Raw genomic sequence first — 22,178 nt, 5'->3', positions numbered from 1 at the left:
GGTTTTATATATTAAGGCAAGAGTAACAGGTCCAAACAGAGGAAATTAAAGACATTTGGAAGGCAAGAGAGATAGATGCCTACGCAGGAGAAAGAGGAAGATACTACAACACTCTTTACAATACATTATTCTTGTTTTACCTGTGCTTTAAAGATGCCCTCTGCCACCAGAGCCTTCACTGATAATGTCACATTCATCCACTTGTGTTTAAGGACAGAGAGGACTACTATGATCTCCTCTGGCATCAAAATTGTCCCTGCATCAATCAGTAACTACTGGTTTAGCTAAAGCATGAACTTATCAACAGCAATCTCACAGCTCACACAACCACACGATGGAAGAGCTGGCACTGCACTTCTCCCTGAGGTCAGAGAGCCCTTACCAGAGCAAGAACATTAAGAAACTCCCTCGTGTCGAAGTGCAGCAGCGTCCGAACGTAAGGATAAACCTCCTCATCCACAGACCCCTCGGTCGAGTGCAGCCGGATGAGGAACTCAAACACCTGCCAGGAGAAGCCAAGCAAAGACAGCACAACTCCCATGGATGTCAGATACTTGACAGCATATTCCCCACGGATTTCAGAGAGCTGACAGCACATTCCCCACAGATTTCGATAACCGACAGCACATTCCCCATGGATTTTGATAACTGATAGCACATTCCCCATGGATTTTGATAACTGATAGCACATTCCCCATGGATTTTGATAACTGATAGCACATTCCCCATGGATTTTGATAACTGATAGCACATTCCCCATGGATTTCGATAGCTGGTAGCACAAGCACATGGGAAAGCAGCATCATTACCTGCTTTACACTTAAGCTGACATGTCAGGTTCAGAAAGAAGAGACAGCTACAAATTTCTGGTAACTTTGTGATAAAGAATAAGGTGAAAACCCCAATAATCACCAAGAACTCTCCCTACCCTACCCCCACACCCTAACCGAGAGCTGAAAGAAAAGCATTAAATGTTCAGACTGCAACAAGTGTTTGATTTCATTCTTTCAAGTGTCTTTGTATTTATAGTGGTGCATACTCAGATCACCAGGGCACAGCTATCAGACTGATGATAGTTTCCCCTCAGAAACCCAGGAAATGCACAGCTCCTGACACCTCACCTGGGAGCACAACTTTCCAGAGAGCTGCTCACCTGATTTTTCACCAGAGGTACCAGGTCTTCAGGAATGTCACCCAGTGGATATGCTCGGCCTGCCAAGCAGCAGCTGCAGAAAGGGAGGGGAGAGGCATTTTAATAGGTGCTGCCATTAAACAGATTGAGGAGAACTGACATTTTTTGAGCTAGTTTCCAAGGTAAAACACTTGATCTTGTAAACCACGATAGCAAGCATCCTGCACAGACCAGCACTGCTGCTAAAGCACACGGGAGGAACCTGCAGGGGTGACATTCCACAGCAGGAAAGTGATGGGGAAACTCAGTACTCCTCTCAAAATTCTTTGCTTTTGAATTTTAAGAAGCTGAAAGAATCTAATCTTGCATAGATTCCAGAAAGAGGAATTCACTACTGAATCGCTACTGTGCAAGCTCAGAATGAGCTGCTGCAAATGAGGGAGCACAGCAAGCAGCAGCTGAGCACAGCTGCACGAAAGGACAGGGCAGAAAGGGCCAAACCACAGCTGCTCAGGCTGCACAAGGAGCTCTGTGCCACATGCAGGAGCAAGAACTCACTCTAACCAGAGTCTAAAGTTAAAAACATGGTGTTGGTACATCAGCAATAACCTGAGCCCTAAGTCTCCACTTCCTCCTGCCTATCCACTCACACTAAGTGAATAAAGAGCCATTGTACACGTGAGTGAGCTGCAGTGAGTACCCACTCATACCTCACACAGCTTCTCAGAACCTGGAGCTCCCTACCAGATTATGCAGCTATACCAAGTTCAAAATCTGGTGCCACCACCAGGCAACACCTCAGACACTTTCAGAAGGACCTTACCTTATATACACAAGCAGCTTGTTGCCCATTACCACCTGCTCATCTACAAAACAAAAATTATTTGTCACCTTTTCTCCACAAGACAAGACAGACACAATTCTTCTCCCAGCTGTGAGCAGCATGTCTCACCTGACACAGTTTGAGACCCAGAAACCTGAGCAGCTTTACACACAGCAAACAGTACTAGAAGACTTGTCTGTTCTCCAAGACCCTTGTGTTGGGTGTGTATGCCCCTTTTGCCTCTCTCTGCTGGAAGTGACTAGACTTGGGATGTTCAAAACACCAAATAAAAACTAAATAAAATTAGACCCCCTCAGAGGGAAAAAGTACCTGTGAGAGACTTCCCAGCATTCAGTGGAGGAGCAATGACTTTGAACAGCTTCTGTAACAAGAAAAAAGGCACTGCTCAAGCAGCTGGAAAAGCTCAAGGCAAAGAACCTGAGTGGTTTTAAAGCAGAGATCGATGCTGTGTCTTCTTCCTACAGAAACTCCTTCTTACCATGTCTTACACTGAAAAGGCCCAGAGGACACCAAGAGGGCAAAGGATGCTTTTCCCAGGTGCTATTATGAAAAACAGCCTCCAGTCACCCAGACCTGGCCCTGAGCACAGCCCACACAAACACAAAGCAATGTTCAGCAGTCACAGAAGTAACAGCCAGGGCACACCCACCAGCCCCACATCCTTATCTCCTGCCACCAGAGACCATGCAAACCTTCAGCCTACCCAGCAGGGCCACCAGAGCCTCCAGTTCACGTATGCAACATAAGGACTAGTCTGAACATTAGCTCTAGAAAGCAAAGCTATTTGTCCTCCTACAGCTAGTGCTCAGTTTCCAGAAGTTCTTTTTAAAATCAGGAGCACCTAAGAGCCTCCTTCAGAGAACAGTCAAACAATAAGAACTGGTAAAAATGGGGCAGCTCAAGAATTTCCCACCCAAATGGTCCCAGCTCTCTGTTTCAGCACTGCTGAGACACCACCAGCAGAGCTTCCATAGCGAAACACCTCGACACTACAGCTACAGACTGGGAGAGCAGTTGGCACATCAGGCATGTTGTGGGATAACCAGCAGCAGCATCCACAGGGCCTTCAGTGGCAGCATTCCAGCAGGTGCTGAGCTCTCTCCCCAGTGCTCAGGTCAAGGTTTGCCTCTGTGTCTGCGCTGGGTACATTCAGTCTCCTTATACCATCATGGCATTCCCTTCCACTGCTCTTTCGGTTTCATATTTATTTTATTAGCATTACTAAATTTCCTGCTCTACCTCTGAGGCATTGCTACCTCAGCAGGGAAATGGGTGGGTGTTCTGAAGCACAGTGGTCTCAAATCACTTTTCCCCTCTGCTGCACCTAGTCACATAAGCTGCATACATGACACATGGCTTGGCCCTGGAAAGGCGAAAGAGCAAGAACAGAGGACACACAGAGTGAGAGGATAACACTCTGGGTTTGAAGTGCTGTTTCCCGGGACAATGTGTGCTGAGCACACCAATCACACCTCCCTGCCCCAGGCACCTTCCCTACCTCCATGGGGCTGATGAAGTCGTTCATGCCACTGTTGTAGACGTAGATCATGGCATCATAGAGACGGTTTTCCCAGCACAGGAGAACAACCTGCAGAGCAGCAAAGCACAGTGCAGACATTCAGCTGCTCTCAGCTCACAGTTTTCCCACTCTCCAGTCTCTGTCCTTGCACTTTTACCACCCAAGAGTAAGATTTCAAGCAGAATGAGAATTTCCACCTGCAGAACTAGTCTCTGCAAGGACCTCAAATTCCCATAGGGAGTGTCCAGCTTATTGCTCACACAGCAAACATGGAATCTAGCTGCCTAGATTCTAACACTCATTTGGGTTAGTGAATCATAATGTCAAGTTTCCAAGCAGTTTCATCCTGCAAAAGGAAAGCCATGCCACTGGAAAGCTGGGCAGGAATACCCCAAGGGCAGACAGCTGAGCAGAGCAGGCTGGCAGGCACCAGGCTGACAAACACCACCCAGTCCTTGGTGCCCCTGCAGCCTTTGATGTTGGGTAAGGCACTCAAAACGGGAAAAGACTGATTGGGAATGTCCGACTAATCCTGACAGACTAGAATTTTCCAACATGTTCAGCTATTGAAGCATTAACCTATGCTAGGACACAAACTGGGGGAGCAGAACACACTAGAGGATGGACACAGCCATGCTAAGTAATTCCCAATCCATGGGCTTTGATCCCAGGGACACAGGGCTGAGCTCTGTTACAAAGCAGTAACCAAAAGGCATGAAGAGTTTGGTCTACCCAATCCTACCTGTCCCTGGAAAGGGAACACCTTGTTTCCCACCTGCTGTGCTGAAAAGCACAAGATGTAATCGTTGATTTAGTCAGAAGAATCAACACAGTCTGCAGCACAACCACTCACCTGCTGGATGTCTAGGCTGGTGATATCCATATGCACAATGCAGGCTTCCAAATTTTCCAACCTGTTCTTGTCTTGGAAGTGAAGCAGCAAGTCTTTCATCACTTGAGCTGTGATTCCCACCAGCTTATCACTTAGGATATATGGCTCCAAGCATTCCAGAAAGATGCCTTTGGCCACGGAATTCTCGCTCATCTTATCATATATCTGGTTAAACAATAGATCCCTGGGAGCAAAGAAGAGCTTAGTTATCAAATAACCTTATTAAAATCTCCTTACTTATCCTCTCTCTGAGGGCTCCAAATTAACCTCCTTTTTCTAGGCTCAGGAGCTCAATGCCCTGCTCAGCTCCTGTACTGGGGCACATTACAGGCAGCTACACAGAACAAACCAGCTATGGATGCTGCAGCAAAAAACCTGCTGTTGGAGGGGAAGTGATGCTGTGGGCAGGAAAGTCTAGCAAGGCAGGTTCTTAGTTTGAAGCCAAACTTTCCTTTCTCAACACATCAATGAGAATTCAAGAGAGTTTTCTGTGAGCACTTGGCCAGTGTTACAGCATTCCTCCAGACTGTGAGGTGACCTGTGACATGAACTGATGTGGTCCCTCCAAACCACGTGATGCCACAGAAGAGGGTGCTGGGGGTTACGTGGGGGTAGTGCACACCCAGACTTACATGCGCTGGAGCAGGAGACAGTAATCCACTATGACAGGCACCACATCCTGGGGGAGGAACACAGAAAGGTTGGAGGGACTGGCAAAAGCCCTGCAAAGCAGCAGACACAATGAGGCACCTGAAACAGCTGGGAGCTGGCACAGTTACAGGCTTTCCATATGCTGCTCATATGGAAAAACATTCTGGTGACACTCCTGCAGAGAACAGAGGGCACACAGGGCCTGCTCTGCCACCAGCCATACCCCAGTCCTGGTTTCCTGAGTGCACACAGCCAGCTGAAAGTTCAGCTGAACCACAGCCAGTTTTCAAAAACAGACAGGTAATGTTTGAGCCAAGTCCAGTTAAAAATCCAAGAGATGTATCCAAGAGCCCTCTGGGGCACCATACCTGAAAGTGCTGCTCCATAACCTGAATTTTGCCTTGGTCAGGACATTTCTTCAAAGTCCGATCAGTGTAATGGAGAAGGATTTCAACCATCTGAAGCACAACAAACAAGAAAATTAGTTCAAGTCTGTGCTGCTTTGGGCTGAAGTAGAGTTAACTCTCTTGCCAATAGCTAGTGTGGGGCTAAGTTTGGATTTCTGCAGAACACAGGGTCGATAATGCAGAGATGTTTTTTCATTGCTGAACACAGCTCACACAGGGACAAGGCCTTTGCTGCTTCCCACACTGCCACACTGGCAGGGGAGTTGGGGAGACTGGAGGAGACACAGCTAGGACAGATGACCCAAGTTGACCAAAGGGATATTCCATACCACAGGACATCATGCTCAGTATATAAGGTGGGATGAAGAAGGAGGAAGAGGGAACATCTGGAGTGATGGCATTTGTCTTCCCAAGGAACTGTTCCGTGTGATGGGCCCTGCTCTCCTGGAGGTGCTGAACTGCCCATGGGAAGCAGACAACTAATTCCTTGACACAAAAATCCAGCTGGGAAGAGCCCAGTGACTCACCCTGTCTGCAATGACTGCTTTCCTCTTGCTTGTGTCCCCAGTCAGGCCTAGAAGGGATGAGGAGTGGGGTGAGAAGTGGAAATACAAAAAAAACCCCCTCCAAAACCCCAGTTCAGAGGTAACACCACTACCCTTGAGGTGCAGAGCTCCTAACTAAATACACAAGTTTCGTGTTCTCCTTTTAGCCCACTCTTCCTCCCAAAGGCTTATTCCCCCAGTTTAAGCACTGTTCCAGCACAGGAATGGCTCTGAGTGCTGTTAGAGTAGTTTATGGAGGGCTGTCAGACACTGTGTGTGAGGGGAATTGCTGGAGGATGTCTTGATGCAAAGAAGCTGAATTAAGTGCACTAAGAGAGGAGAATATCATAAATGCCAAGTCAAGACAACAGTAATGCTCTGAATAATGAAAAACTGTCTGCTTAATTGTGTTATATCCCTGCATTAAATCAAGACACATCTTCATATACTAGCAAGCTCACAGCAGGATCTCCTCCTGAGAACTTGCATCTTGTCTGCCAAAGCCATCAGAAGTTATGTGCTGTAAGATCAACATGCCCAGTACAAATCACACCATTCAAGTGGCAGTTTCTGGCATCATTAACACGTTCCTCATAACAAGCTAAGTGCTCACAAAGCAACCTCCTTTGGGGGAAACACAGGGTCAAAATCCAGCAGCTCTGTCAGACAGTTATTTAGTCAAGAGAGCCCTGAATCCAAGTACCTGCTTGGCAGAGCTGACAGAAAATCACACTGAAAGTTACATACAGGAACATTTTAGCAGGCTGGATATGCCATACCTGGATCCACCTCCTTCATGACAAAGTGACCATGAATTGGAATCACACACAGACCAAATCTGATATCCAGCTGAACTCAGCAGGTTGTTAAAGAGACTACAACCCAAAAATCAAAACTGCCCCCAATGAAGGTTTTGCTTCTACCCAACCCAAAGCAGCACATCCTACTTCCTCTTGAATTCAAATCTTTTTTTCCTTCCCCTGAAAAAGTGATTTCTGTACATGCACAGGTTTAAAACCTTCCCTAGAGGTTTCAATTAAAACAAACCCAAACTTACCTACAACAGCCTTTGCTTTACCTTCATAAAAGGACCAGGCCAGGGCCAGGGCGTCCATGAGTCGCTCTTGTTTCAGCAGGTGGTCAACTCTCTGAAACAACAGGACCTCAGCATTACAGAGAAGATAATCCTCTCCCATTTAAGACCAGCATTGCCCAGCAGTGGGTCCCAGCCCCTGGCAGCAGGAGCAAAGAACACCTCAGCAGCTCTCACCATGCTGCAGTAGGGACAGTACCTCAGAGGGATTCTGTCAAATGCATATTTTCTGCTGGACAGTTAAAAAAAGCCTAAGCAATGTTAGGCCCCAGAATATCAAGTCCCTGCGGGTTACATCTTAGGTCAGACATTTGATGGATGAAGACCCACAGCATTAGTGACTCTCTGATATAAAAAGAACACCATTTTCCCACTCCCCATCACTTGGAGCACAACAAACATCTCTGCCATGCATTCAGCAAACAGGTGTACTCATCCTGCCCCCTGTTTCCTCCTGAGCTCATAGCCAGCAAGGGCTGGAGGAGAGCACAAGTATTTTCTGCCTTAAGGAATCACTAGCACCCAAGGTGGAGCACCCCTAGGCTTGGTACGTCAGGCCAAGGATTAAGGTACAGTGTGAGAGGAGGGATGCTGAGTCAGACCAGCACTCTGTGCTGCAGCAAGAGCTGACTCAGCTTCACCCCCTGATCACCACACACTCAACCAGGGCTCCTGAGCAAGTGCCTGCAACAGAGAGCTCCAGCACAGCACAAACCACGGGGATTGAGGATGCAAAAGTAGGAGGCCCCCAGCGTCCCCCCATGGAAACCAGTGTACCCACCATACTGGCTCTGTGGGATGCTGAGCACAGTACCCAGGACACGCTTCTCAAATGCTCCCTCCCTCCCCCTGAGCTACAGTTAAGCAACTCAAACTTCCTAAGGTGTACAGATTTCCCCTCCACATACCTCTCTCCAGCTTCTCAATGTCATGACATGAACAGACTAGAAAAGAAAAAAAACTAAAGTAGTTATTTCCTTCCAGTTGCTGAAGCAGCTGTGGTGCCTCACAGACCCTCCACAGCAAGCAGGTAACTCAACCCTCAAGCTTGGCACGGCAGGAAAAAATTGGAGCCTAGTTTTCCCTGCTGTCTTGTGTCCTTCTGTTCTTTTCCTAGCACATCTATAACAGAGACACTGAAGCTGAGGACACAGGAGGTGTCAGAAAAGTGATGCTAAGCCTACCCTGAAGCAGCACAAATCAGGGTTCTGTGAAACTATGACAATGTGTTACTTAGATCATCCTCCAGAGAAGGGCAATCGTTATTCTATGGAGATGTGAATCAGGGATGGATTCTTTGTCCACTGGTGTCGTGGGATTAAAGAAACATGCAATAATTTGGTCCCAGCCAAGGTATGGGCTCCCATCAACAGTTAATGCCCTGTATTTTATCTAAACACTGCCCACACTTACCTTAGTTCCAAGGTAGAAGATCTGACCACCACAGCTGCTGATGGACTGGTAACAAGCTTTCTCTCCCACCAGTGCCTACAGGGAGAAAAATGACATGCAAGTAAAACTGCCTTTTGTCTTTGTAAAATTTCCCAAGAAACACAGATCCACTTCCAAGATCCTTTGTAATTCAGAGATCAAAATGAGGATGGGGAGAGAACCCCCCAGATTGCTGGGCAAAGAGCTCTGCTGTCACTCCTTCCTACTTGTGAACACAGCTGGAAGTGCTGCTGAGCTCTGGCTGCTCACAACCACAGCAGAGTCACAAGGACCCACAGGCACTGCTCTGTCTCCCCTCAGGTGCCAAAAAAAGTTATGGGAACTCTCTCCCTGCCATCTGCTTCTTCTTAACTCTTCCTCAAGAGCGAGTGTGTAGGGCACACAGATGGGAAGATGACTGCTAAAGTGAGAGGTGCTACAACACAAGTGTGATTGCCAGTAACTGCTGCTTGAGTCTCTGTGGCTTACTAAGTAGAAAAAACTGTTAAAGAATAAAGCACATCAGCTTTGGTCCTGGACAGAGCATTCCAAAGCCTGGGAACTGAGCAGTAGCTCCTGAAAACATCAGTGCACAAAAGGAAACATGAGCTATGTGTTAGGTGGCCACATCACCACCAGGTATGACTTCCAAGATGCTCCAAAAAGGCCTTTCCCTCCAGGATTCCACCTCAGACCTATGCGAAAGAGCTGCTAACACAAAGAGGTCGGTGGTGCCTACCAGGGCCTCGCTGACATTGCCTCCTGTGGCCAGTGATTTGAAGTGGCTGCTGTTGTAGACCAGCTGAACTTCTGAGATCTCGATGGTCTCCAGCTCCTCCTGCGTCTGACGGTCTATGACGTGCAGCTTCTCCACACTGTCCAGCAGCACTGCTGTCCGGGAGTTTATCCACTGCAAAGGCAACACATCTCAGAGCTCAGCAGTGCAGACAACTAGAGGTTCCCAAAGCAGGCTCTGGCCATGTCCCTGAGTGCCAACACTGGAGTTCTAAAGCGGTCAGCAGCTTTGTTACTGCACATGGTCACTGCACAACTGCACCCTCCCAAGGTAAGGACAGAGGAGCTCCTGCTGCAGAGAAATTACATGGGAGCTCCACAGACAACTGGCAATCTACTAGAGCCCTTACCCTCTTGGGGCACTGTTTATGCTCCAAGCACACTTTCTATCCAAAGGTCTCAAACCAGGAGGGCTACACCACCTGTTCCCAAATCCCTTGGGTAAGTATGGCACCAGGAGGCACTATAAGATATACAGCATAACCAAGTGTGACTCACAGCCTGTCACTCCTATCCTGGGGCTTCTACGTGTACGTTCAAAATCTTACAACATGCCAAGGCTGTTTTTCGCTGCCTTTACAACACTAATTTTTAAGCTGCCAAGGATGTTTGTGATACACTGATGTGGGTCCCCTGATGTGCATGTCCATCTTGCTATTTCACGATTTCATGTTTTCTTTGCTGTAACCTGCAAATGTGGTTTAGAGCTGAACGATTTTGTTTGTTGACACCATCAAACAATTCTGGTGCTGTGGCAAGCGCTTGTGTATGGAAACACCAGAATTTTACTGAGTCAGTTACAGAGATGTTTGCATTCTTCTTAGCAAGAATATAGAAGTCCTTTTAGCCAGATTCTCTCTGGCTCTTGAAAACATTTCCTCAACAAAGCTTCCCCTCCTCCCCAGGAAAGGGCAGAATTGTTGCCTCCATGCTACTCATTTTTTAACCTTTGGCTACAACTTATTACTTCACTTGTTCTGGTTTCCTACTGAGCCCCAAGTTTAAGGGCATTTTCAGTCCCAGACAGACACAATCACTTCTTATGCTGCATTTGCAAAGACAACAGCACAGAATTAAAGGCTTCTGAGAAACATTTCCAACAAAACTAGTGTAGAAAATTTTGATCATTCTACAGCACTGAGACTTACAGTAAAGTTGATGAGGTCATAGTGCAGATGCAGCTGCCTCTGCTTAGTGACGTGTATTGCACCAGTGTCATCCCTCTTCACCTGTGAGGGAAATCAGACAAGGCTGACTCAAACTCAGAGATGACAGCAGAGCTGAGAAACAAACTTAGCACTCCAAAGACAAAATTCCAGGTTTTCTGAAGCTAAAATGGTGTCTCAAATTCATGTAATATCCCTGAAAACAATCCACACTCTTCCAGCTCCAGCAGAAATACACTGGCTGGACTCGATCTCAGAGATCTCTTCCAGCTTTGATGACCCTATGACTCTGAGCTGCAGCCACCCCCAGCATGCTCAGGTGCCACACTGGCACTGAGACAGAGAGCCTTGCTCAGCAGGACATATGAATGAGACATGATTACCTGAAGAGCAGCACAAGACATCCAAGGCTTACCAGAAGGAAATGCACGACGTCTCCTCGGCAAAAGGCAAGCATAGGGTTCACAGAGTTCTGCACAGCCACGAAGTGCCACGCCAGGAGAGGGACACTGGAAGGATCCATCTGTCAGACAAAAGCACAGGCAGTGTTTGAGGCATACCAGGCAGAGCCTCAGCCGCACGACACACGCTGCTCGTCGGCCACTTCTCACTGACTCTGCATGTACACACACGGCAGGAAAGCATCTTCCTGCCCCACTGGCAGCTGAGCAGCAGCTTGTGCTCTTAGGCCCACATGTTTCAGGGCAATGTGTGTCTCTTGGCCAAGTCACACCACCACCAGTGTTCCAGCTGCTCAGTGAAGGCCCAACCTCACACAGATAGAGGGACTGCAACAAGCTGCAGCTTACTAGCATCCTTGTCTCCCCTCTCCCAACCTAACCTATCCCACATCCATCCCCAGCTGCTCCGCCAAGAGTAAACCAGTGACTAGTGAAAGTGAATAATCATGAGGTTAGAAGACAGTTTATTGCTCTCACTCCACTTAGTTTCTGTCCCTGCACTTAAGGGTGTGTCAGATGGTTCTAATGTGATGTGTGCTGATGAGGCAGTGACAGCAGACACCTGGTCCTCAGCTCACCCCCTTCCCCCTGCACACCGGTTGTAGCCAGAATCCAGAGAGCAAATGTTTGGCTTCACTACTCACACGTCCATAGGGAAAGGTCATCCACACCTTCAGAGATGGCTTCAGGCCAATAACTAGAATCTACAAGGGAAACAGGCAAAAATCAAACGCCTGAGTATATAGCAGAGAACTTCTTTGTGATTCCTCAGCCCAAGCCTCCTGCCAGCAGCAAGTTACCTTTGTGAGGGAGGCCATGGCCAGCAGGGAATACTGGGTGATGGGATGGTCTCTCAGATCAACTTTGGCGTGTAGTGGCTCAATACAGCAAACTTCTCCCTTTGAGCCACTGAAGAGACATCTAGACTCACACGTCCTCACTCCCATGACCCTCCTACAAAGGAGGGAGATCAGCTTGGTAGCAGCTATCAGGAAGAGATCAGCCCAACAATCCCATGAGATCTCAACAGTGATCCTTCATAAACATTCATCTCAGAAAGTGCTTCTGCACAGCTCCAGGGACCACCTTTAACATGTCACTGGGAGCAGTTCCATACAGCTGCTCAGATACAAACAGGAATTCCTCAAGGTCTTATCTAACAGCAACATTTTGGAAACTCCTGGACATGATCAGATTCCCTAGTCTGTCAGTCCCTCCTCCTTGTCCCTCCTCTTGAAGAGGCTAAGAAGAAAATGAGCAGCTATTGCAGGAGAGCTCTCCCTAATGAGCCAAGGCAAACCAAGAGGCAGCACTTCTGTGAGAGCTGCCAAGGGTCCACAGGGAATGCCAAGGTTCTGGGCAAGGCACTAATAGCTAAGGCTATTGCATTGCAGATAGCATCTTTGTTCAGCTGGGAAATTACACAGCAGCCCTGCATTGCACCTTCAGTGCTCAGGCAGCAGCTTTACTGGTTCCAATGGGGGGTTTCTGCTTAGGTTTTGGAAACCATGACCCAGAATGGGCTCCTTGTTCTTTGTGTGGGTACCGAGAGTTATTGTCTTACCTAAATGACAGCTCAAACACGGAGCCTCCACTGTCATTGCAGATGGCAAGTGTCGGGTCATCTGTGAACTGAACGGAGCATCAGATTAAAAGTGGCTCTAAGAAATGAATTACAAAACAAAAGGATAGAAAAATATATGCTGTGGCAGCATTAACAGCAAGCAGAGGTGCAAGCATTGCACTTACCTGAGAGACACCTTTAACACACAGAGCTGAGGCAATTACTGCCTTCTTTTATGATGTGCAAGAAAAGCAAGGTGTGTTTCACCTTCACCCCTCCAGGGATCCCTCTGGCTAGACTGTGTTACCAAAGCAGGCACAAACACCCCAACAGATACATCCACAGCCACTGACCATGCCAAGCAATTGGAGCAATAAACGAGGAACACTTCTGGAGGTTCTGCAACCCAGAACCTAGCAGCACACAAGCTCCGGGGGCCATGTAAACAAAGCCAGACACAGAGCACGTAGGAGTTTCTGTGTGACAACAACACTATGCTGAACAAGACACAGATGATATCTGTTTCAACCCAAACATTCCCAGCAAGTTCTTTGAAAAACTGCTGATAGAAGCTACTTCCTATACTTCAGGCTCTTTTAAGTTTAAAGTTGGCAAGCCATGTACCCAGGTCAACACTGCAAGGTTTAGAGAAATGGATTATAGCAGCTAATCCTTCATGCATTTTGGCATCAGACAGAGGAGTTGTAAGACAACAACTGTTGTTTGTTACAGTACAGCTCACAGCCAACACTACTACGTCAACTCTCAAAACACTGAGTTTCATTTTTAAACAGAATTTCTGCCTGTTTTTCTCATCTCTGGATGCTATTGCCATGGAGCTCCTTGTCAGCTGCTCTAGTCTGTAGATCTAAAAGCACTGCACAAGGAAAGCCAATACCTCTGACTGAGCCAGAGAGGAGTGGAAGAAGTGGATGTAGTGTTTGTTACCTTGATGTGCAAAATGGCAGTTCCTGGTGGGTGAGCATCTGTTATTGACCTCAGCAGCTTCCCACTGGCCAGGTCCCACATGGTGATCTGCAAGCAGACTGTGCTCAGGACACGTTTGCAGTCAAGGGGTTCCCTCCATCATCTTGTGCTTTATAGTACAGCAATTTCAAGCCACCACTCCAGCAAAAAAACAGCTTTAATTACCAGGCCAAACCGTACAGAGTGCCCTAGAAAGACTGAGCTGTCTGACCCTGTGCACCAGCGCACATTTCAGGTCTTCAGGAGCAGGAATTATATCACAATTAATTGAGTCCTTCACTATATTCTGCATTACCCACTACTTCCACAGAAACCTACCCCAAACACCCTGAGTGAGCTCAGAGGTTGCAGGAACTGCTGGCCAGGAAGGCTCTGGGCAGATCCCACCTTGCACAACCCAACCCACAGCTGCGACTGAGGGTGCTTGGCCTGCAGCTCAGAGTCTCTCAGGACAGGCACTGGGCCATCCCATCCCCCAGGAATTACCTGTCCCTTTGCAAAGCCACACAGGAGCCTGGAGCAGTCATTGTTGATGCTGAGGGCAGAGATGGCCCCGTACTGGGCCCCAACAGCAGTGCTGCCCAGGCACAGGCGCAGAGCCTGGTTTTGGTCTAGAGCAGAACAATTAGGGACAAATTACCCAAACAGCAGCGATTAAAACTAATATCAAGCAATTATTTACATGTACAATACACTTGGGTGCATCAAGAATTCACAGACTTACAGCTAAGCTCTTACAAGGAGTTCGTGAGATGAGGGCACACGTTAGTGCTGAGAGTAGGACACTCACTTGCAGGGAAGTACAACAGGCATTTTTAGGGGCACAAACCAGGCACAGGCAACATGGAAATGCAGAGGTATTGTACACTGAAGGAGAAATCGCCAGAAAAATCAAAGCAGTATCTAGAGTTCCTTTCACTGTTCTGCAGTGGTGCCTAAGTTGTAGCACTGATGACAGAAAATTAACTCTATCTTCTGAGCACTGTATTTCTGTATCTGAACACCCACTACAAAGCCCAAACATAGACTTTTGGTAAGTGCAACTTGATGTCACTTTTATTCTTGGTGTTGCTGATAAAGGGCAGAAGCTGGAGAGAAAAGGAACTTGTGTCTCCAAGCTGCACAGTTAAAACGCTCAGTGAGCTCTGACTGGACAAAGGGAGAGCAGTGATCACCCCAGTGTGAGAGAACCTCCTTTCCCTGAGACACAGGTTGCTCCAAGGATGTGTGACTGCATGCACAGCCCCTGGGGGACTGGGCTGAGCAGGGCCATGTCCCACCCAGCTCCCATAGGCAACAAACAGCAGGCATCTCTGTGCCAAGTGCTGGATGCTCCCACCAGAAGAGACTAAAACCTGCTTTGTAAGATCATAGAGTGATAGAATTCTAGGGGTTGAATGGACCTTATAGATCAACTAGTCCCAAACCCCCATCCTGGGCAGGGACACCTCCTGCACTTCAGGTGTTATGGACAATAACACTCTGCCTGCCTGTGATGCACTGCTCCTAAAAGCTATGGAAAATGTTCTAGATCTCCTCTTTCCACCTCTCTCACTTTTGTCCTGCTTTGGAGTGAGGGAGGAAGAACAGATGCTCTGCAAGGACTGTTGGAACGAAGACCAGAGAGATCTGAAATACATCAGAAGCACCGTAGTAACACTGTGCAGAACTCACCTAGAGCAAGGAAGGGAAAGGATAGGATCGAGGGAACAGACAGCAGCTAAGCACCAGAAAACCCCTGGAAGATCTGCCCAAGGCACAGGACATGTTTCTTCACAGTGCAGCACTACTTGGAAAGTGCTGATGTGAAACAGAGCATGGATGTGTCTTGCACTTCTGTCCCCAAATGGTGTGTCCATCAGCCAGCACGGACTGAGCACACACAGGGGGAGAGTCACCCTTCAAACTCCCTGTGCAAAGAGACATTAGGGAGGACAGAAATAAGTACTAGCAAGAGCAGCACCTGAACTCATGGACTGCTCTAAAGCACTGGTCAGGGTGGGTAGAAAGCATCTCTTGCCATGCTGCTAGAAAACACCCTGACATCACTGTGACAAGGGGGTACAAAGCACAGATCAGAACAGGCCAAAGGAAGAGAAAAACCATGGAAGATTCCTGTGGAAGCTCAGAGAACATAGACCTACACCTGGAAAACCAATTCCCCAGAGACAGTCTTCAGATGGTGTCCTGGAAGACCCAAAGAAACAATTCCTGTCCCAGCAGTCTGGAAATACAATCCATCTACAAAAGGATCATCTGCTAACCATAGAAGTGTGTTCAAAACTCAGGTGAATACTGCAGCTCTTGCTACTAAAGGTGAATGGCATCCTGTACCTTCCACTTCAGCTTAACCTGTCAACCAATAACCTGCATCCTGGAAGGCATGAAAAAGGAGAAACTTTCACAGCTTTCTCTGAAAAGGCTTTAGCTCTTTAGATATACGCTCACAGGAACTTTCAAAAGCCATTTCCTTCTTCCCTCACCCCAACATCAATTCAAACCAAACCAGACTCCTACTGCCTCTCAAAACTCAGTGATTTGTGTGACCAGTGCCAGCACTTGTCCTTGTTTCCAGCCAGTCAAAAGATGACACACAAGGAGGAGCCATTAGGTAAGATTTTATAAAAACCATTAACTCTAAGATGGATGAAATTGCATCCAAAGCAAAGCAAGACCACAGAATCAATGAGCTCCTATTAACCAGCCGGCAAAGGAATAAAACCAGATAAAAGCAAAAGGCTATAAAAGCTGATCTGATGATCTTCCAGACTTATATTATCAGCTTGGAAATAAGACACATTTAGGATTAAGCATGAAAAGCTTTTCACATGCTTGAAAGGAAGGTGGCTTTGCAATTTATGTTTACATTTGCAATTTACATGTACATTTGCAATTTTCATTTACATTTGACTTTACAATTTACATACAGCAGTTATTAATCTGGAAATTTTCTAGCAGTAACTGTGTTTCTCTGAGGGCCTGGAGTCAAAAGGAGATGGCCCTTAGACACAGCTCTACAGGTAAAGAACAAAAAAACAAGTGTGTGAATGTGAAATGAGTCACTTTCCAGACCAAAGGAACAAGCACAACACTCCAGAAGTTAGTGCTGCTCAGACCACCAGGTTTCCCTCAACACCTTTCCAGAGCTGGAAAGGCCTCCCTGATTTCCTGCAGAATGACCCAAACAGCACAGCTGTCACCAGCCCAGCACCAGGAGATGCTCTGGATGATGGTGATCTCATGGAAAAGCCTTTGCCCTGTCCTGGAATGACACCTTTACCAACAGGTCAGCACCTAGAACATGACCAAAAGCAGGTTCACCTGTTCCCCTGCTGCTCCTGCCTGGAGCACACAGAGCCACGAGCACCGCCCAGTGGCAGCACAGCCCCCTGAGTGCCCTGCAGGGCCTCACTGCTGAGCTGGCACCTCAGGGCCTGGCACCTCAGGTCCTGGCACAGACAGCATGCACACTGGGCAAGGCAGCAGCAGGTCATGCAGGGCACGTGCACCGTGCAGAGTTACTGTACCTTTTCCTTCTCAGTCCACACAGAAAGGGCCAGAAGAGGAAAGAAAAAGCCACACATCAATATGAAAGAAAGGAGTGAAGTAACAAACAGCACATATGTGATCATCTCCCACGCCAGAGAACCTTCAATTTTTTTACTTAAAGAAAACCACATTTAGCACAAACACCTTAGAAGGAATCCAGCCTGCAGTTCTGACCCAGACAGGGGTTTTGTTCTGCTTGTTTTCAGGTATTTTTAAGACCATTAAAACACAAAACCCCCTTATTTTTAAACTTACCAAATATCAGTGCTAGCCCATGGGAAGTCCCCACTGCTATCAGGTTTGATGCTGCCTGAGAGAGTCACACAAAGATTGAAAGCAGAAGAAATGTCAGTCACAAATCCACCACTTATCAGGCATAGTTTGCCAAAAGGGAGGATTTCACAGGTTATAGGTATAACTGGATTTTAATTTATGAGTGACAAGCAATTCCTGTGTGAAGCCAGATAAGCACTGCACCTAACAGCCATCACACAGGTTCTCAAGTTCAGAGGGAAGCCTTTGCTTCTGAGGTCTGAAATGCAAATGCTCAGAGTGGTTCTAGAGAGAAGTTTCACTGTGGGTGCTGTGGCAGCTATGTAGAAATCCCCAGAGGGTTTTTCTCACTCACATCAACATCTGAACTCTCATAACCCTGGGTAGCACTGGTCCCTGAACAGGCAGGCAGTCCACAACAAGCCCAGAGACTCCAACTCCCTTCCACTGGGAATTAAACATACCTCCAAGCCTCTATTGCACCTGCAAACCTACACCCAATTAAATACAACCTCATAGAAACCACATAATGCTGCATATATATAAAATGTTGTGCTATTCTTTATCCCTTACCAAATCTCAGATTAAAACAAATCAAGTGCTTTAATGTCTGGAGTAAGCCCAGGTTTTTATGCCAAGTGCCATCAGTCACAGCATGCTGCTGGCTTTGCTCTGCAGCCTTTTGCCTCAGATGTGACTATTTCTTTTTCCTTTTTCAAACAAAAAGTATAACTTCTTATGGATTGCTGCCTCTACAGGCAAAGCAGCCAAGCACATCTTTAGCTCCTTTGTAAACCATTACAACTCACTTCACAAGGGCTGAACAAATACTTGCTGTGTTCCACCCCCTTAGAATGTCTCTCCTCTCGCTTTCTGCAGGCAGCTTCACTTCTCACACCTTTCAATTAACATGCTTGACATCGAGTCTGATGCAAGTTTCTGAGTAGCAGCATCCTTCAGACAGGCTTGTAGTTCAAATGTGTGTTTTAAGGACACATTTCAGACGTATCAGAGACACAGAGGTTTTGAACTCATTGCTTTGAGCACTTGAGTTTGAGTTTCTCCAAAACATTGTTAGGAGTCAAAGCAGTAACTGGCAGAGAAGAGCTAATGGAGAGTTCAGTGTGCTCAGCAGGTGGGGACAGGTTAGGTGCTCAGCTAACGAGCCCTGGGGTGATATAAAAGGGGAGGTGTGGGGCAGCTGGGCACTGCAGAAGGCTTGGACTCTGCCACTGGAGCTTCCATGCTGCTCCTCCTACCCCTCCTATTTCAAAATTCAAGGAAGATTCCTTATCAGCTGCCAAAACACTGCTCTAGCAAACTGGCATGGAAACAAACTGTACAGCACTTGAACACTGTGAGAGTACTTACAATTGCAGTGGGCAAGCCAGCATCCACTTTGTCCTGGGGAAACAAGAGAACTCGAGTCAGAGAGACACAACTCCCAGCTCTCTAACGACTCCAACACACAGAGAAATCTACACAAGTTGCATTTTAATGGTCTCACCAGGGTGGACAGAGAAACCACTGGCTAGAAGTACCCAAAGGGATGAGAAAGTGCATAGAAATGGAAAAGAAGCAAAATATCTTGTAATGCCATAGAAAAGTTACTGTGCTCTTCTCAAAGAGCCACGAGAGTAAACCCTGTGCGTGCTGCAGGACAGAGCAAACCTGTTTCCAGCACCTTCAAGCAAGCAGACCCAGAGCACTGCTACAGCTGTTAACCCTGGGGACACACAGCACTGCTACCAATTGCTCTGTTAACACTCCCCTCCAGGCGTAAAGACAACCAACAACAGTGCTCAGCACTGAAGAGGACCTACCATGTTCCTGCTGCAGTAAATCAGCTCATCCCTGACTCACTGCTCGCTAGGGAACACTAGTTAGTAGTTTACGTACCAAACATGTCAGTATTAGCCAGAACTAGTAGGAGGGGAGGGAAGAGACCACACCCCTCCACACACACCAAAAGGTTTCAAATTTTATTGAAGGGATGTGACCAGACACTTACTGCTGCTGATACTATCTGGGCAGAAATCCCTTTCAGAAGTGAGAGCCGTATCACTGATCCATGGAGTGAGAGGGAATCTGGGAGCTTTTTCTTCCTAAGGAGAAACACACAAACCAAGAGCATCAGAGCAGAATTAAAGCCTGGAAGTTTACCCATCCCACAGCTAAAGCAGCAGGTAAATTCTGCATGCACCTGTAACTCGTGCAGTTCGCATTCCTACTCTTGTGGCCAAAGAGTGGGATGAGACATGAGATTACCAGCAAAGCCTGCTCTGCTTAAATAGTTTGGTGTTAGCTCATCTCCCAGAGGAAAAAAAAAGTAGTCCTTCAACAAATGGTCAGTCACTACCACATGCCACCACAAACCACGAGAGTCAGTGTTCACATCGTACACAACCAGCAAAGCCTCTCCTGGCACATGGAGTGACCCTGGGCATGGCTCAGGTCATCACTTGAGTGGCTAAGGAGACAAGTCATCAGTCTAAAGCTAATTACCACATTGTACATGTCCCCTCACAGGAGTGACAGCACTTGCCTTGTGCAAACAACCACCAGCTGTTTGCAGGCTCTGGGGATTGGAAACATTTTCTTTACAGCCATCATTAAAACTCAGATCAATTTAACTACTCCATCTCCCACAACATGCATTTACTGCTCAGACAGGCCAGCCCTCAGCACCGCCACAAATCCCACCCTTGCCTACATGACCCTGCAGGAGTAACACCGCCCTGTCAAGGAAGGAGGACTGGGTTTAATGCACATAAGCAGTAATCCCTCAAAACTCACTTGAGCCCCAGGGCAAGGGGTTGCAGTACCTCTTGAGGTGTGTGCGGTCGCCACTGTCAGAGCTGGCCACAGAGGACGTGTCGTAGGAGTGTGTGTCAGTGCTATCAACGTTCAGGAGAAAAGGATCCTCCAAAATGAAAGACTCCTCTTCATCATCAGTCTGAAGGAAGAAAACCACCACAGATTACTGAACATTCAAAACACACACCAACCATAACCGAAACATCACCAAAACAGCAGCAACTCAGCTGGAAAATCAAGGCAAGAACAAGACAGTCTCATATTTAAAAACTGAAACTATTTCCTGCTTTACTGGCCTGATTTTGTGGAAGAACTTAATCCAGAATTTACAGTAATAACAGCAGTGGGCTGAAGAGAAAGTCATTCAACTCATGTTTCTTCCCCAAATATTATCTACTCCATGAAAACTGGAACCAGCCTTTAACTGAGCTGTTCCCAAGTCTCCAAACCGCAAAGAGAACACCTAGAATTATCATCATCCACTTCAGCACTTCATTAAGCAGCCCTAAGAGCCAACCAGTCCATCTGGCTGCGGATTTTGCCCTTCTCTTGGCAACATTTCTCTCCTTTCAGGCTGAGCCTGGAATGTTTCATGATGGCATTTTTGAAACATCCATTCTCCCTCCCGATGCCTTCTGTACTCAGTGCAGTTCATGTCCTCTCAGCAGAGAGCAAACACCACAGCTCACCTGTGCCAAATGAGCAGGGAGCAGAGCAGGTGTCCCTCATTTCTCTTCCATGCCCACTGAGGGTCTCTCTCTACCGCAGCTGTTTGCCTTTTTGGCTCAGACAGGTAGCTTTGCACTAAAATCCCTTCCAGAAGATGCTTTGTGAATCAGTCCCATCCCACAAGTACTGAGATCAATGGCATTGGACTAAGACTTGGTCTGCACTGAACTACACTTTATTCATGATTATGTCTCAGTTTAAGACTTGGATTCTACTCCTCTGGCAGAGATGTCACTGCATGTCCTTGCAGTTTGGTACTACCCCAGTTTAGTGAGCTCTGTCTTCATCACCCAAGGCACATGCAGCAACAGGACACACTTATGTACACTATCCCCTTCTACTGTCCCTCTCTTCCTAGACTATATCTGTTTGGGACACTTTATAGCTGTATTTTAAATGCAGCTTTTAAAAAGAACTGTCCCCCTGCCCAGACTCCTTCTGCCTTCACAACAGCTTCCTACAAGTCCAGCCAGCAAATCCCTCAGTTCCTTCGAAACCTTGGGATGTTTGGAGTTTATCTTCACTTCCATGCCCTTCTTTTCCTTTCTAAGTATCACACACTCACAAGGCTACTGTAAAAAACTGAGTTGGAGAAAAATAAGACCAAGTCACAATCAGTTCCTCCCTGCAAGGTACTACAGGTAACACCAGACACAGAGACAGGTCCTTACTCCTGCCAGAGGGCTAGATGTGTGAAGCTGTGAAGAGTCCAGTTCTCACTTCCCCCCACGACTCGAGAACCACCCAGAATACTCTGCAATTGCTTTCAGCTAAAAGAAGAAGTTGATTGGTGACCCTGACCCATAACAGACTACATAGGCTTCAGGTGTCTGCCGAAACCCACAGGCAAACATGCTTACACTTGATGGAAACCTCTTATGCAGCAGCTATGGGTAATTTAAATGATGAAAACCCCAAAATTCCCTACCACACACTGCCCAGCAACTACTCAACTGAGCCTGCACTTTGCCAGCTACCAGGAAATCCCGAAGTCCTAGGGAAAACAGAGCAGGAGAAGAGCCAGAGCAGCGTGTACTGCCTCCCCCTCGCTCACCTCGTTCAGGATGCTCTCCAGCGTTGGAGGAGTATCCACCTGAGGGATGTCAAACTCTTTGTCGTCAATCTGCACACCAGAAACCACAGAGTTTAGGTTACCTATTGCACCTTCCAAACTCTCAGTAAAACCCAAACCAGCCGCACGCACTCTCTGCCCGGAGCAGCGGGCGAGACCTGGGCAGAGCCCAACGCGTGGAAAGCTCGGCAGGACGCGCTGGGGGCAAAGGCTGCGGGCTGAAAACGGCACCGCGACCGGCCCGGGGCAGC

At 47.4% G+C, this 22,178-nt stretch overlaps 1 protein-coding gene across 1 annotated transcript in view; it reads right to left on the bottom strand.

Moving 5' to 3' along the window:
• The window catches only part of VPS8 (vacuolar protein sorting 8 homolog (S. cerevisiae)), a gene marked incomplete at its 5' end in the record, with an annotated part of 51,001 nt that extends 29,023 nt beyond the window's left edge, over positions 1 to 21,978 (bottom strand). The window contains 25 exons of the mRNA XM_009073635.1: positions 383 to 502; positions 1,154 to 1,226; positions 1,956 to 1,998; positions 2,286 to 2,337; positions 3,475 to 3,564; positions 4,349 to 4,571; positions 5,020 to 5,066; positions 5,407 to 5,496; positions 5,973 to 6,019; positions 7,048 to 7,138; positions 7,992 to 8,027; positions 8,497 to 8,571; positions 9,254 to 9,424; positions 10,458 to 10,538; positions 10,891 to 10,998; positions 11,581 to 11,640; positions 11,737 to 11,890; positions 12,501 to 12,568; positions 13,449 to 13,535; positions 13,974 to 14,098; positions 17,292 to 17,346; positions 18,681 to 18,713; positions 19,321 to 19,414; positions 20,135 to 20,265; positions 21,910 to 21,978. Coding sequence (XP_009071883.1) covers positions 383 to 502; positions 1,154 to 1,226; positions 1,956 to 1,998; positions 2,286 to 2,337; positions 3,475 to 3,564; positions 4,349 to 4,571; positions 5,020 to 5,066; positions 5,407 to 5,496; positions 5,973 to 6,019; positions 7,048 to 7,138; positions 7,992 to 8,027; positions 8,497 to 8,571; positions 9,254 to 9,424; positions 10,458 to 10,538; positions 10,891 to 10,998; positions 11,581 to 11,640; positions 11,737 to 11,890; positions 12,501 to 12,568; positions 13,449 to 13,535; positions 13,974 to 14,098; positions 17,292 to 17,346; positions 18,681 to 18,713; positions 19,321 to 19,414; positions 20,135 to 20,265; positions 21,910 to 21,978 — 2,223 coding nt within the window. The remainder of the gene's footprint in view (positions 1 to 382; positions 503 to 1,153; positions 1,227 to 1,955; positions 1,999 to 2,285; positions 2,338 to 3,474; positions 3,565 to 4,348; positions 4,572 to 5,019; positions 5,067 to 5,406; positions 5,497 to 5,972; positions 6,020 to 7,047; positions 7,139 to 7,991; positions 8,028 to 8,496; positions 8,572 to 9,253; positions 9,425 to 10,457; positions 10,539 to 10,890; positions 10,999 to 11,580; positions 11,641 to 11,736; positions 11,891 to 12,500; positions 12,569 to 13,448; positions 13,536 to 13,973; positions 14,099 to 17,291; positions 17,347 to 18,680; positions 18,714 to 19,320; positions 19,415 to 20,134; positions 20,266 to 21,909) is intronic.
• Between the last annotated feature and the right edge of the window lie 200 nt (positions 21,979 to 22,178).

Source organism: Acanthisitta chloris, unplaced genomic scaffold (genome assembly GCF_000695815.1).
Source record: "Acanthisitta chloris isolate BGI_N310 unplaced genomic scaffold, ASM69581v1 scaffold27064, whole genome shotgun sequence".
NCBI classification, from domain to species: Eukaryota; Metazoa; Chordata; class Aves; order Passeriformes; family Acanthisittidae; genus Acanthisitta; species Acanthisitta chloris.
This window is presented reverse-complemented; position numbering and strand designations above follow the sequence as displayed.